At 38.2% G+C, this 15,553-nt stretch overlaps 1 protein-coding gene across 1 annotated transcript in view; it reads left to right on the top strand.

Annotated features, from left to right (window-relative positions):
- MTHFD1L (methylenetetrahydrofolate dehydrogenase (NADP+ dependent) 1 like) overlaps positions 1–15,553 on the top strand; it is a 229,645-nt gene that overhangs the window by 20,042 nt on the left and 194,050 nt on the right. Inside the window, exons 8-9 of the mRNA XM_067542406.1 lie at positions 7,313–7,424; positions 12,879–12,943. Of these exons, the coding sequence (XP_067398507.1) occupies positions 7,313–7,424; positions 12,879–12,943 (177 nt within the window). The remainder of the gene's footprint in view (positions 1–7,312; positions 7,425–12,878; positions 12,944–15,553) is intronic.

Raw genomic sequence — 15,553 nt, forward strand, 5'->3', positions numbered from 1 at the left:
ACTTTAAAAAAAATCCAGCTGTTTTTGTGATATATTTACAGATATGTACAATTTTGGCCATCCAACCTCCTGTTAAGATTGGCTACAGAAATATTATGTTACTCTTGTTAAGCTAGTTGTGCAGTGTTATGATCTGTTGCCATAGAGATGAGAACAGTTGGTTAGATGAATTGTTTTTCAGCCTTGTAATCACATATAACAGAATTGATCAAATGTATTGGTTGAAGCTCTTCAGAATTATCATTTGTTAAGGTCACACACAGACGTCTCAACCAATTCGAGGCCTAGTGCAAAGCACTATACAAACATACAGTCCTTGCCCTGTTACATGGGGTATACTAGTTGACACTATTTATCTGAATTATACCTGTATTTGAAGTATACCTGAATTATAATAGCTATAGTATTAATCTTTGTTTTGATGTGGAAAAGATTGGGTTCCTGTAACTCACAGGACCCACTGTTTTCTACATCAAAATAGAAATTATTTCATAGGGTGTAAGCACCCACGATGATAGTCTAAAGTACTTCAATATATCTACTTAGGCATACTGCTTGTGAAATGAAAAATCTTGTAAGTGAAGCCTCTGTGTGAGTATGTATCCAAAGAGGCTATCTGCATACAGTAATATGTTTAGATCATTTTGTAGGGATTATAAAAGGATGAATACCCAGGAAAGAGCAGATAGTAATACAAAGGGCCTGGGTAGTACCTCAGTTTTCTTGAAGCACTGCATCCCTAATTTGGTAAACTTGTACCAGTCCTTAATTGATCCATGATACAGGTACATAATCCAAAATTTAATATGGGAATACAGTATTACCCATTGCAAACTTAAAACTTTTTTCATTGAAACTCTTATCAACCAAAATTTAGCAACTGTTGAGGTCAGATAGATACGATTATGACAGTAAGGGAAATAGATATTTCACTTGTTGCTAACATACATTTTAGCTGGAGGAAGACTTTGAATAGCCCAAAAGTATACTCTTACTGCCTTTCACTTGCAATGTAGTTCAGACATGTCTGTTGTCTGTTCCAGTAAGGGAGGGATCACAAGGAGTCTTACAAGAAAAGGAAGGTATCTCTCTCAGAATTTTACTGCATTTATTATTGAGATGCAGTTTGAAATACTAAGAGAGAGAAACCAAACGATATAAACAAAGCTAGCCACCAGCTGCATTGCTGAAATAGGCTCAGATTAACTCAACATCGAATTTGACAAATACCTATTCTAGCAGTAGTTATACACAAGCTAAGGGTCTGTAATTAGGTGAACCTTAATATCCTAGAATGAAGGTCAGGTCTGCTATTGATTATAGTTTGACACAAGAACAAGGTCCAAATTGATGAAAGCAACTTGCTCTCTGGTCCAAAGAAAGCGGTCATGTTCTAAAGCATTCATGAAACTTAACACCCGAGATTGACTTCCAGTATTGAACAATATCGCACAAAGATTGGGGACCAGGATATTCATTTCCTTTTGACCACAAGAGAGTTCAGTGCTAGAATGAATAATTAAAACCAAAATGCAATAGAGCCTAATAGCATTGTTTGTGCTCTTGATAATTTTTAATATCTGATTTTCTTTGATAGCTTGAATAAATAGGACTATACTAAATAAGTTCTGCAAAACAAACATTAGTTAATCATACTTAATGTTTTTTTAACATGCTCAAGAAAATACATCAAAGCCACTTTTTAAAAAATAGAAGTGCATTCTAAGTTTAGCTAAGGTAACTGTGAAAGCCAAATCTAAATACAGGATTCAAAGTTAAGAATAAGGTATTTTCTGCATGTATAATTCCTTGGACTATGATCTCATCAGTCATATTATTTCAGCGGTCAAAAAAAGCAAGCCTAATGTTAGGATGAATAGAGTAGAAAATAATACAGAAAATATTATGCCTTTGTAAAAATACCATAGTTCACCATCATCTGGAATACTGACTACAATACTGATCAATACAATACAATACTGATCAACCCATTTCCAAAAGGATATTGCAGAATTAATGGGGTTTCAGAGGAGAGCAACAAGAGTGGACAGAAATGGACAGAAAAACTCTCACATGAATAGACTGCAGTTGTTTACCCTAGAAAGGTAAGAGGAGATAAGATAAAATATATGTAAAATAGAGATGGTAGATTGGGAGTTCCTCCCTTTTTCCCAGTACAAGAACAAGGGGACAAGCAATGAAATTGAGAGGCAGCAAATTCAAACCTAATGAAAGAAAACACCTTTTCACACAATGAGTGATTAGACTGTGGAACTAATTGCCTCAGGAGGTCACTGAACCCAGTTGATTTAGGAGGATTCAAAGGATTTGGACGTTTTGTATGAATTACAAGACTATCAAGTGTTACAGTAGTTAATGATAAAAGATTTTGGAAGGATGTAAAGCCTTGTACGTCAGGGTTTAAAGCAGTGGTTCTTAACCTGAGTTCGATCGAACCCCAGGGGTTCGGTGAGTCAGTCTCAGGGGTTCGGCGGAGGTGTGTGTGTGTCCATTCCGTTCACCAGGGTTGCCAGGTGCATTAATATACTTTTGGCATTCACACAATACTTTTATGGCATTTTCAATGTTTCACCATAAGAAACTGAAGGATACTGACGAATATTTATGGCAAATTCTAAAATTTGTTGTGTAATTTATGGCAAAAAATGCCATACATGGCACGACCTGGCAGCCCTGCCGTTCACCCCACTCGTATGATTCGTGACGTCACGCTCCGCACGGCCATCATTGGCTGCTCGCTTGGCCTTGATATCTGTGCTGCAGAGAACTTGGTCGCTCAGTAGTTGACTTGTGACTGTCGTGATTGTACGTCATTTGTGATTTCCTTTTTAATATTCCAATCCCTTTGTACTATGTCGAGCAAAAAAAGAAAGTGGTCGGACGAATACGTACAATATGGATTCACGTGTATAACGGAATGTGATGGGAGTCAGCGTCCTCAATGCATGATTTGCAATGCCAAGTTGAGCAATTCTAGTCTAGCACCGGCAAAACTAAGGGAACACTTCCTAAAGCAGCATGGAGATGGGAAATACAAGAACACAACGCTTGCTGAATTCAAGGTGAAGAGAGCCAGATTCGATGAAAGGGCTACTCTGCCTGTTCTCGGCTTTGTACCCATCGACAAACCGATCTTAACAGCATCATACGAAGTTGCGTACCTGATCGCAAAGCAGGGAAAACCACACACCATTGGTGAAATACTCGTGAAACCAGCTGCGTTGAAGATGGCGAATATCATGCTGGGAAAAGCTGCTGAAAATAAGTTGTCCCAAATTCCTCTTTCAAATGACACCATCAGCAGCAGAATAGATGACATGAGCAATGACATCTTGGCTCAAGTAGTTGCAGATCTGATATCAAGCCCAGCAAAATTCAGCCTCCAACTCGACGAGACCACCGATGTTTCCAATCTAAGCCAGCTAGTTGTATTTGTGCGCTATGTGAAAGACGACATGATAAAGGAAGATTTTTTATTTTGTAAGCCTCTTACAACAACAACTAAGGCAGCTGACGTGAAGAAACTTGTGGATGACTTCTTCAGAGACAATGATCTTTCGTGGGATATGGTTTCTGCAATTTGTTCGGACGGAGCTCCAGCCATGCTGGGACGAAACTCTGGTTTTGGTGTGCTGGTGAAAGTCGATGCTCCACACATCATTGTTACGCACTGTGTTCTGCACAGGCATGCGTTGGCAACAAAAACCTTGCCTCCAAAACTGGCAGAAGTATTAAAAATTGTAGTGGAATGTGTGAACTATGTGCGAAATAGTGCTCTGAAACACCGCATCTTCAAAGAGCTGTGTAATGAAATGGGCTCTGAATTCGAGGTACTTCTGTACCATTCTAACATTCGGTGGTTATCCCGGGGAAAGGTGCTGAATCGTGTTTTTGCCATGCGTGTGGAATTAGCCCTGTTTTGGCGAGAGCACCAACATTGTCATGCAGATTGCTTCGAAAATTCTGAGTTCATTCTCATTTTGGCGTACATGGCCGATATCTTCGATGCTCTCAATCATCTCAATCAACAGATGCAGGGGGTGGAGTCAACATCATCGAAGCGGAAGAAAACCTGAAGGCTTTTCAAAAAAAGCTACCGTTATGGAAACGACGAACAGAGAATGATAACTTCGCAAACTTTCCCCTGCTGGACGACTGTGTAAGTAAGATCGAAGACGTGTCTGGAATCGGAGACATTTCTGTACCTGGGGAACTGAAGCAAGCAATTGCCATGCACTTAGATGAGCTCGCAAAGTCTCTCGACGGATACTTCCCCACCAGAGAGTCATATCCAGCATGGGTGAGACAGCCGTTCACGTTTAGTGTTGCGACAGCAGATGTCAATGATGAGTACCTCGACGAAATCATTGAACTTCAGCAGAGCCAGGTTCAACAGCAGCTCTTCAGAACAACAACGCTCTCAATGTTTTGGTGTCACCAAATCGTACCGTACCCTCTTATTGCTAAGAAAGCCCTTGAGATACTCATACCGTTTGTTACAACATATCTTTGCGAGCAATCCTTTTCGAGGATGGTAGACATAAAAACGAAGAAAAGGAACAGACTTTGTTGCGAAAATGATATGAGAGTGGCACTTGCCAAGGTGAAGCCGCGCATTTCTGAACTTGTCTCTGAAAGGCAACAGCAAAAGTCACATTGATTTGCAGTAAATAGTTATGTTTTTGTTTTTGTGTGACATTCATGTTTTGTTGGTTTTGTTCTTTGAACACAGTGATTTTATGTGCAACTGATGCATGGTTCATTTTGTGCACTAATAAAATATATATATCTATGTTTTGAATTTGAAAAAAAAAACATTTTATTTTTCCAACTATGAAGGGTTCGGTGAATGCACGTATGAAACTTGCGGGGTTCAGTACCTCCAACAAGGTTAAGAACCACTGGTTTAAAGCAATGGCTAACTATCAGGGGATAGGGGATTATTCCACAGCTACTGTGAGGTTCTTCCTTCCTGTGGAGTTTCTGTTACTGGCCACTGTCAGAAATCGGCTACTGGACCAGGTGAACCACAGGTGTGATGCCCTATGGCTGTCCCAGTGTTCATCAAATCTCAGTCTAAATGAAAATATGGTAGGTCAGTACATAGATGAGAGACCTCCAAGGGAAAACACAGGGAGGTATAGGAAATTGTGTTGTTCCATTTGATGGATGCTTTAACTCTATATACCAGTCTTAAATTCAGTAGCTGTGTGTTAATCAAGGTATGATGTAGGATGAGACAAAAATACTACTTGTGCTCATCAAAGAAGATGTTTCTCAAAAGCATGGATGTTAACTTGTTCTGATTACTTGGCCACATTCTGTTTTGAATAAATGCATTTTGTGTTCATAAATTCTATGATCTTTTAATTAGAGAAATGTATTATTCCTCACTTACTGCCTTCACAGTTTGTGTAGCAGTGCTGTGCACTGTTAACTGGCTGCTGCTGCTTTATGCAACAGTTGTGTTTAGAAAAAGTAGATGTAGTTAGTGGTAGCTGAAGTGATTCATGTGAATTTAGGTTGCTAAGAGTTTTAGGATCTTGCGGGAAGAGACACAATATATAAATGTAAGAAATTTCCTAGTGCCATTTAAAAATAATTGTAATATTAGAAATAAAAAAAATAGTTTATGGCTGGAATACAATTTACAGTGACACTAGTATGTGTGATTTTTAACTAGTGATCGAACAAAAGTGAACTGGAAGCCTTGGGGACATTGTGATCACTCTAGAAGGGAGGTGCCTGTCGAAAGGGAATCTTAGTTCAGTTGTATGCGTCTGTTAATGTATCTTTGTTATGCCAGCTATATCCAAGTGGTCCCACGTGGCAGTTTGATTTGGGCATCACCACACTGACCAATCACTGCAACTGTTCTTCTCATGACTCTCCAGGATTGGACTAAGACTTAACATTGGCCCCAAATAGATCCACTGTAGATCATTAATGTAAGGCTGCATGGCTCCATAGAGGCTGCAAGAGTGATGGGAGCATACCCTTGCAGTCAGTTGCAGACCCCTTAAGAGGCTATCTGACTTCAGTCTGAATGAACTTGGTATATCATCCGGTTCTGTGAGTAACCCTCTCACACACCCCTTGCCCTGCAGCCTTATTCTAATTCCTGAGAAGAGTTCAACCTTTTTTCTCTTCTCTGTGGAGGTAATAGAGCTGTTGGATTTCTCCCTTTTCCATCACACCACTTTCCCCCTTCCTTGCCACTGAATGGTGCTCAAAACTGCTGTTCTGATGCAATTTTTAATTGATATTTCTTGGCAGGAATTTCATCGTAAGATTGCATCAGAGCTGATTTGGCCAAAAAGGAGGCAGGAACATTAGCCAGTCTTAAGTCTGTTTATAGTGAGGATTGCAGAGTTTGTGACACTTTGCATCTATTTACACATCTTTAGTTATTTCCAAAATCCCTACTGGCTTGAAACTATTTCTGCATTCAGCCTTGCTGCAATGAAAGGCTTGTCTTTCCATTTTGTGTGCCTTTGTATATGTCTCTCTCTGCTTATAATTTAGGGTGCATATTATTCCTTCTCTTGTGTAGATTCCTATAACTGTTGTAGTGCTCTGTTGGAGATGGGGAGTAGGGAGGAAACAGAACAGTTTATGTCTTTGTTTCGAGAAGGTCAGTGTCATGCTCTCTGTTGTCCTTGGCTCCATAGAGCCTGACAAAATAAGGGATTTCATTTGGTAAACATGACAGGAAAAAGGGTTTTAATTGGAATTCTTTGAAGGCATTGATGAATGTAGATCAGCAGATTAGCTCTCACATGTGCCTTCCGACTAATGTGACTTGAGTGTGATTTTTTTGTTTTCCCATTTTTATAGATCTAGCTTTGAGCAGTGCTTTTGTTTTGCCCAGATCAAGATGTTCACCTAGTTGTTCAACAAATTGTAGTAATTTTGAATGTTTAGTTTCTTGACCCCATTTCTAATCAAATGTTGTCATATCCTTTCAACCCACCTCTTCCACAAAACAAAAGTCCCTTGTCACAGAGCACTTTCAATCATAATGGGTTTTTCCATATATGATTTGCATCTGATACTATAGGCCCTGATTCTGACCTCACTTTCCTGATTTTACACCAGGATGTATGTATTGATTTCTATGGAGATATTCCTAGTCCTCAATAATATAAGAATCAGGTCCGTAGTCTGGATCTTTTGCATTCACTTGTCAATACTGTGCTGAAAGTTTAAGTATTAAATGAGTCTGAATGTTAGTTTTACACTGCATAATATATTCCTAATTTTAGAATATTTTTATTTGGCTGGTTTTTAGCTTCATCAGGCAGATGTGGTGGTGATAGGCAGCACCAAACCTGAAGAGATTCCTGTCAGTTGGATAAGGCCTGGAACCACCATTGTCAATTGTTCTCCTGACTTTTTATCAGGTAAGATCGTAGTTAAAATTGCATTTCATTTGAAAGAAGTGTATGGTGATACAAGGATAAGTACAAGATGTGGTAGCAAAGAACCACAATGTTTAGAATAGTTCATTTTAAAATAAATGTATATGTATTGTGTGTATATGTGTGTATAATAGTTTATCAGTTCATCCATCACTTCATGTACCTGACTGTTATGAGCTTGGGTTAAGGTCACCAACTGTTGCATGCATAGCTAGTTGAATTAAGAGGAATGTAGAATGCACATATTTTTAGAAATTAGAGATTAAAATCAATTAGGTCATCCTATAGATCTGCTCCCATTGCAGGATTGTTCCCTACTTCTTTTCTAATGCTTTATCCAGTTTAATTTTGTGAAGAAGTACAAGGAAGAAAAAGCTTTCTCAGTGTAAAGGGACTTCAAAACTGAGCTAGAGTGTCAGCCAGGAGGGCTCACCACCAGAAAAGCTCTATAAGAACAGACACTGAAGTTGGTCCCATGTAGCATTTGCATTTACAAAGAAGAATGTAGATGCTAAATTTTTTTTTATTTTATTTTTTTTGAACTTAGGACAATTACATGGGAGTAGATACTTGGCTTGATTCACCTGTCTATTACACCAACTGCCAATGGAACTCCACTGATGTAAAACTGGTGTAATAGGCATCAGGCCAACAGTTGACTAAATTATCTAATCGCTTAGTTAATTCTACTACCAGGTCATATTTCTTGGTAGTAACTTCATCATATAATCATCCATGAAGTGTTAGAATTTGATTATACTATAGATGTTTTTTTTTAATCTGAGTGTGTGTGTTGGCCATTCTTCAATGATTTATGAAAAAAAGCCATAGAGATTTTTTGTTTGATACATATTGGAGAAGAGCTTGTGTCACCTAAGGCTCTATCCTGCAAACACATACGAATAACAGCGCAAATGTGAGTAGTCCTGTTAAACTCAACGCACTGCTCAGATGTATAAAATCATTCGCATGCATAAGTGTTTGCAAGATCAGAGTCTAAAGCATTATGATGAAAATAAACGTGTTTAATGCCATGCAGCTCATCTTTTATTTTAGTATAGGAGTTTGGATCCAACAAGACATTAAAATGAAACATTTTAGTGCAACATATATGCTACAGACATGTTTGAAATTTTACTAAAACAGCTACTATGGGAGTAAAAGTGCTTGAATTTTTAGACACCGAGTCAGGATTGTAGTTGAAGCCATTTGAATAACATCCCCAGAAAGTTCTAAGTCTTGTCACAGCATAATAAATACTTAGAACTTTTATGTCGAGATAAATGGATCTCACTTTCTGATGTCAAATTAATTGACTTCTTTAAAGTAATCTTTTGTAGTTCACAGTAGAGCAATATAATAATTTCTATTATAAAATGTCTCCTCAGGCTCTCCCCAAGAACAAATTACTTGGTGTTTTAGTTTTATCCACATATCTTCTGTGTCATTTCATATAATTCTAACAATTTGTGGTCACCACCATAATGTGCACAGAACCAGTCATTGGTCCCATGTCACTCTTTGGTTTGTTTTTTAATTTAAAAAGGCTAAATTATAAGCATGAAATGCATGTTTGATTCAGCTTTCAAGTAGAGTGTGAAAGCTGGGAGACCTACGCAGATGCGAAGTCCTACTGAAAGGCATAGCAAATCTAGCAGGCTATTTTCAGAAAACAAATCCTGTTTTAAAATAGAGTAGGAAATATAATAACCCAATGCTATTTAAAAAACCAGAATTTTAAATAAATTTAAATACACAGATCCAGTTCAAAGTGTACTAGGGAACTTTTAGTGTGCAGCTGCAGGGTCGATGTGGACACATATTACCAGAGCAATATAGGTTTATACCCCAGCTTGCTGTCCACTAGCTCACTGTATAGACATGCCCTTAGTCTCAGTGTGCCTCAGTTGCCCAATGGTACCTAATAGGATAATAGCACTTCCACATCTCACAAAAATATTGTCAGGATAAATACATTAAAAGATTGTGAGGTGCTCAGAAACTATGGTAATGTGGTCCATGTAGATATCTAAGATAGTTACAGTATGTGAGCGCATTGATTTCAGACTCTGCATGAGCCAAATATATCTCTGCATGTATCCAGCTGCAATACTGCGGCCCTAGATACATGCATACCTATAACATTTTTTGAGAGAGAACACAGGATTTTAACAAGAAAAATGTGTTATGTTTAAACCATCTACAAATATCCATCTCTTTTCCTGCATGTGTTTCTGTGCTAGTCTGTCTCTTGGAGAAACACTGGAAGAATAGCAGAAACACATTTTAGCTATTTTTATTCAATGTTTGTTAAAAATTTTTAGAGAAGGTATACATGAAATATATTTGTCTGTGTTTGACAGGAAGAATTCACTTTGTGGAATTGCAAGTTATTTATTAAAAAGCCCATTGTTAGGTGATTGTGACATCAGCAAAGTCACAATCTTATATTTGATTTTTTTACTTTAAATGCATATTGGAATCTTATTGGTAGACATGCTCAAAAAGTTGTTTTGAGTTTTTTCACACTTTAAAAATGTCCTATTTTTAACATCTGAGAAGTCACAGCAGTGAAATTCAGCCTGAAGGCAAGAACAGTCGTGAAATGACTGTTATTTCTGCAAGGTGGTGGCTACATTTTTATCTCATGTATGTATATACCCATCCTCAGACACGTGAATGTTTTATTTACCAGAATAAAATATAAGTACCAAGAAATTGTGAGGACATAATTTGCTTGTACAGTTCTGATGACATAAACTAGGAGAATGGATCTGAAGCATTCACTATACAGTGGTGGAATTTTCTTGGGTGTAGCTTTTATTTTATTATTATCTGAGGTTTGAAATAGTCTTAATTTAAAATGCTTTTTAAAAAGCAGTTTCTGTTGATGTGGTTTATCTCTTCTAGTTAGTATGGTATTACATCAATGATGTATGGGATCTTGCTAATCTTTGAAAAACAAAAGTCAGCTTTTGTTGACAAAACAGTGCTGGTGTACACACTACAATCACTTCCCTGCTGACAAAACTGCTGTTTTTTTTGACAAAATAAAAACCACCTCAATGAAAGGCTTTTGTTGGCAGGGATGGGGTGATGCAGTGTCAGTGTAGACACTGTGTCCCCTGAGAGAGGTGGAGGGGCTGTCATACTTGTCAATTTCACTGCTCTGCTAAAGCGGTGAAATTGACAATAAAGCGGAGACACCAGCAAGCCAGGCAGGGGTGGCTGGTTCTCTGCTCCCAGCTGCTAGCTGGGACGGGGCAAGCCTTGTTGCAAGCCTTGGGATTAGGCAAGCCAGCGGTTGTCTGGAGCCCGGCTCCTGACTGCAAGCTGAGACCGGGCTGTGCGTCAGGACCGGGTGGCTGGAGCCGGGCTGCTGCCTGGCTCCCCAGGATGTGTGCAGCTGCTGTCCAGCTCCCTGCTGTGAGCCATGATCAGGGCAGCTGTCCCCAGCTGTGACTGAGGAGTGTGGGGGGAGCAGCGCCCAGGAAGCCCGGAAGCCTGTGGGCTCCCATCAGGGAGCTGCGAGATGGATTTCTCAGCCCCCCCCCACTGTCTCTTAGGTCGGTGGAAGTACTCCTGGTGAGGACACACTCCAACGACCCAAAGAGAGCAGTGTGGACATCAGCCACTGCTGTAATTATAGTGGTGGCTGAAAGTCAACATATTTTATGTTGACTTATTTTCTAGTGTAGATAAGGCCTTAGAAAGAATATCTATCATTAATGAGCTGTTGCAATGCCACAGTTTTTCCTTTGGTTAGAGTATGTGAATACTACTCTCTAACTTCACTTAGTTCCCTGCAAAATCCTGATTAGTCTGACTTTGTGTTGTGAGTACATGCAGGTTGAGAGAACACTGTTGAAGGGAAATCTCTAAATCTAATGTATATTTATACATGTGATAATCTCTGCATTGATAAAGAAGGCATATTAAGCCAAATCAAATAAAAAGTTGAAATGTTTCTGTAAAGCACAGATGTCTGAAAGAGAAGGGAATTTAACTTCATCCCTCCTACTTCATTTGTTGTTCTGGCAAAAATCCCAGAATGGGCTCAATGCAACCGTAGTCAATTTATGACTCTGACAGAGTGTTACAACTTCAAGTAAATTGTGCAGGGTTCTATTCTAAAATTGAAAAACACCAGAAGATCTGTTTTAAAACAAGAAGTGTTAATACAAATGGAAGGTCTTTTAAACGGTTTTTACTGTGTGTTTAATGTTAGGAATAGAATCTCTATTATTTAGTTAGCTTTGTCACTAAGGTAAAGGTGCTTGATGTGGTAGTATTTGAGAAAGTATTAAAAGATTAATGGAATTAGGCTACATGTGTATGTAAGCAAGGTCTTTTGGTCTTGCAGTGACTGCAGTGTTCATGAGGAAATAGGACATGATGATTAACAGCACTGGCTAGAGTCAAGCATTGTGTGGGCAGGTGGTGTGCAAGTTTCTCCACACAGTTATGGCAGCATGTCTTTAATTCTGACCACAGTGTCCCTGATGTTCTAGTTCTGAGACTCTTTAAGAGTGAGAAATGTGCCAAATTGAGTGGTTGTTTTTATGATGTGCACAGATGGGAATTAGGAAGAGACAACCTGACTAGGTCAGGATTTGAGCTCTGGTTCTCTGAGGTATAAGGCTAACGCAGCAAATGCAATGCTATTATTACTATTGTTGTTGTAATGCCTAGAGTCTGCATTCAAGATCAGGACCCAACTGTGCTAGATAAAGTTTAGATTGAAAGTTTAGATTGGCTAGATATAAAGCAAGAAGCAACAAGTGGGTCGAACAAAAAAAAGATGGGAGCAGTGACAAAATAATACATTTACATCTAATCTAATTCATGATCGCTATGACATTGTTCTATAGGAAGTCAGTTATTACCATTGGATTGACTGTGCAGAAAGTCTGCATTTAAAGTAATGTTGATTAAGGAAACTTGTTACTCATTAATGCCAGAAAACTTTGCCTATTCTGAGTCCAGTTTATAAATCTGACTGGCTAATGGTAGTTTTTTTTTTATGGTCATATGCATATAATTCTTAGTTTCATTACCCTCTCATAACAATATGCACATGGAAAAGCAGACTAAAACCTTTTCCCTATTTGTCCAATAGATTGTTCAAATATATGTGATTTTCCAAATCCTAACACCTTTTGTAACTTTTTTGCACAAATGGGACATTTTTGTGAACTGGAACTGGTTTCCTTTGGATATCTAATATATATATACACACTCCCACACCACTCTTCCAGCTGGCGTCCGTTTAAAATTAAGGAGGCAGTGGTAGTTCGGCAGTGAGGTTGTTAAATTGGGAATAAACATTCAGACATAAAATTTGATTTTTGGATGAAGATGTGTCTCCAACATGTTTCTGCCCATTCTTACTCTCAAAGGCCTTGTGACTCATTGGTGTAATGTTTTCTCTTACAGGGGAACATGGTTATGGTCAAGATTTAGAGGCTGTAGGTCCTCTGGCAATAGCAATGCGGATGCAGGTTAGTATGACCCAAAACTCTGTAAAACTCATTGTGTTTACTGGGCTCTAGAGGTCATAGTCTATGTATGCACTTATAGCTGCAGTTGGACAAGTCTGGCAAATTTAAAAAGAAGAAAATGATGACCAGCAGCTGACTTAATAATACAGTCAATAAAATGGTAACTTTGGGGGTGATTCATTCCTGTTATTTTTATCAAGATAAAGATAAATGAGGAATTAAAATCAAAATATACAATAACATTGAAAACTGTAACAAAGCTTGATAAAAAGATTGATCAATTAAAAAAAAAAAAAAAGAGACAAAGTGATGGAGAGGAAAGTATACTCACAGCACCTCACAAACATTAGTGACTTTTCACAAAACCATCAGGTTGCAGGCAGCTATGTAAATGTAAAGCCAGGAAATCTAATCTCAAATGTTTTTGCCTTATTTTATTTAACCGTCAAGCAGGTTTAAAAACTGAGCACGCACTTAACTTCGACCTTTTTGGATTTTGTTTGTATCATCACAGTCATGTTAAAATAGTTTGGTGGTGGTTAAAGTTTGTTTTGATTAATTTGCCAGTGTCTGTAAAATGTTCTGATTAAATGCTTTTCCTTGGATTTGCTTCTTATATAGATCTTGCATTGAAGTAATATGTATATGTTTGTATTTACTTGAAAGAAGGAGCAACAACTGTCTCAGAAATTAAATGAGTGTTTATCATGTGTACCAGAATACTCTAGTTACCTACTGTTACAATACAAAGTTCTGCTTACGTACTTATGGTCCTATTATGCATACTAACCAGCCTGCTGCATATAAGTTCCCTGCCATGCTCCCAACTTCCTTGATCAGCAGAGGTCTGAAGGTCTTTCCCTGTTTTATTACCATCACCACCTCATTGAAAACAGAGTAGGGAGCATTACTACATTCAAGTGCATAGATGCTTTGTTTTCATACAAGGCTGCAATATAAAAGTAGTTTTGAGTAGGCAATCAAAGTCCTTTTCATTTTGTAATTGTGCTATGTAAGGCCTCTCTGTGCTTGAGTGCAGTGCCTCTCTCTGCTGCTGCTGTTAAGAATTGAATAAATAAAGGCAGAAAAGAGTGAGTCAAATTAGGAGAAAGAAAGAAAAATGCAGAGGTAAAAATGGGAAACAAAAGGAAAGAAAAAAAGAAATACAAAAAAGTAAAATGGTAATATGCACACAGGAGGAAACAGTGGTGGTCATAGCATTGGCATCCCTCATATTGTAATGTTTTCACTGAGAATTGCATGCACATCTAATATGTAGATGTGGGAGGAAGAAGGAACTTCTTCACTAGAAAAGGTGAGTGGAAGTCATAATTCCTGATTTTCCGTTGTAGAGTCATGGTAAAACTGAGGTTTTTGGCAACTCACTTAAATGCTCTGTGCCTCAGTTTACCTATCTATAAAATAGAGATAACTACTTAATCTCACAAGGGTGTTGTGAGAATTTGTAAAGCATTGGAGATCCTGGGCTGATTGGTTCTGTTGGAGCTCCAAGTATTTATCTTGATAAAACTCTGGATTGCCATACAATGAAATGCAACTATTTACAAGCTGAAGGACACTGACTGTAAAATATTGCCTTAAAGGGAAATATTACTTCATATGATTGCTATCTGTTGCTCAAAGCTAAATGCTTCGAACTCATGCCAAAGCCTTGGGAAACAAGCAGCAACCCAAGAAACTATTCTCCACTAAGGGGCAATAAAACTTACTACTTTTGTCCCCAGAGCTAATATCCCCAAATATTAGTTTTGTTAATTTGGGACTTTTAAAAAGTATAATACCCCAAATTAAATTTGTTCATTTAAAAAACCACAAATCCTTCATCAACTTCTCCATCACTCATATTTCTCAGGAGTTCAGCTGGGTCAGGCTTGGTTTGTCTCACCTTTGCCACATCAACCTTTTGAGGAGAAGCAATTAAAGGAGAAGGCAAGCTGCAAAACCCAGAGGAGTAATAATGCCAGAGGGACAGTCCCTAGTGGTGACTTCTCTTCTTATGATGCCATCTGCTTTGATGAATAAGCCCCAGCTTTCTCCTTCAGTGCCAATTATCTCCTGCTAGCAGTGGCAGTTCCTTTAATTAGCTGGTTAGTGGGCTGGCTGTTGTGTTCACCAGCTTGTAGGAAGGTACTATATGTTGAAGGTCAGTGATAATGCCTGATCTTTCTTCTTTACCCTTTGTATTTCTCTCTGGAAGGAAGCAACCAGTTCTTAGATTTTATAGCATGTGTCTCTTAACTAATGGGGCTTAAAATGAACAATCCAGCACTGAGAATCCAAGAGAGCAAGAGGAGGAGTCACTAAACAATTGATATATTTTTGTCATTTAAAAAGTGGGGCAATTACTTTTTTTTTTTTTTTTTTTTTTTTTGGAAGGAGAAAATAGTAAAATTCTGTCCTCCAGGAAAAATATCTCCAAGTAGCCTAGCCAGAGATTATAGTGCCATTTGTGCTGACTGAACCTGCCCTTCCTTGAAATCTTGGGTAAACAATGCAGTAATATTTTTCTTTCTTCCTAAAGACTTGGAATTGGAAGATTCTTATGCTGTAGGTATGGTTGTTACAATCATTTGCCATAGAAATTATTAC

The sequence above is a fragment of the Emydura macquarii genome, unplaced genomic scaffold (genome assembly GCF_026122565.2).
Source record: "Emydura macquarii macquarii isolate MOO-44397 ecotype Brisbane River unplaced genomic scaffold, CSIRO-AGI_Emac_v2 contig_705, whole genome shotgun sequence".
NCBI lineage: Eukaryota > Metazoa > Chordata > Testudines > Chelidae > Emydura > Emydura macquarii.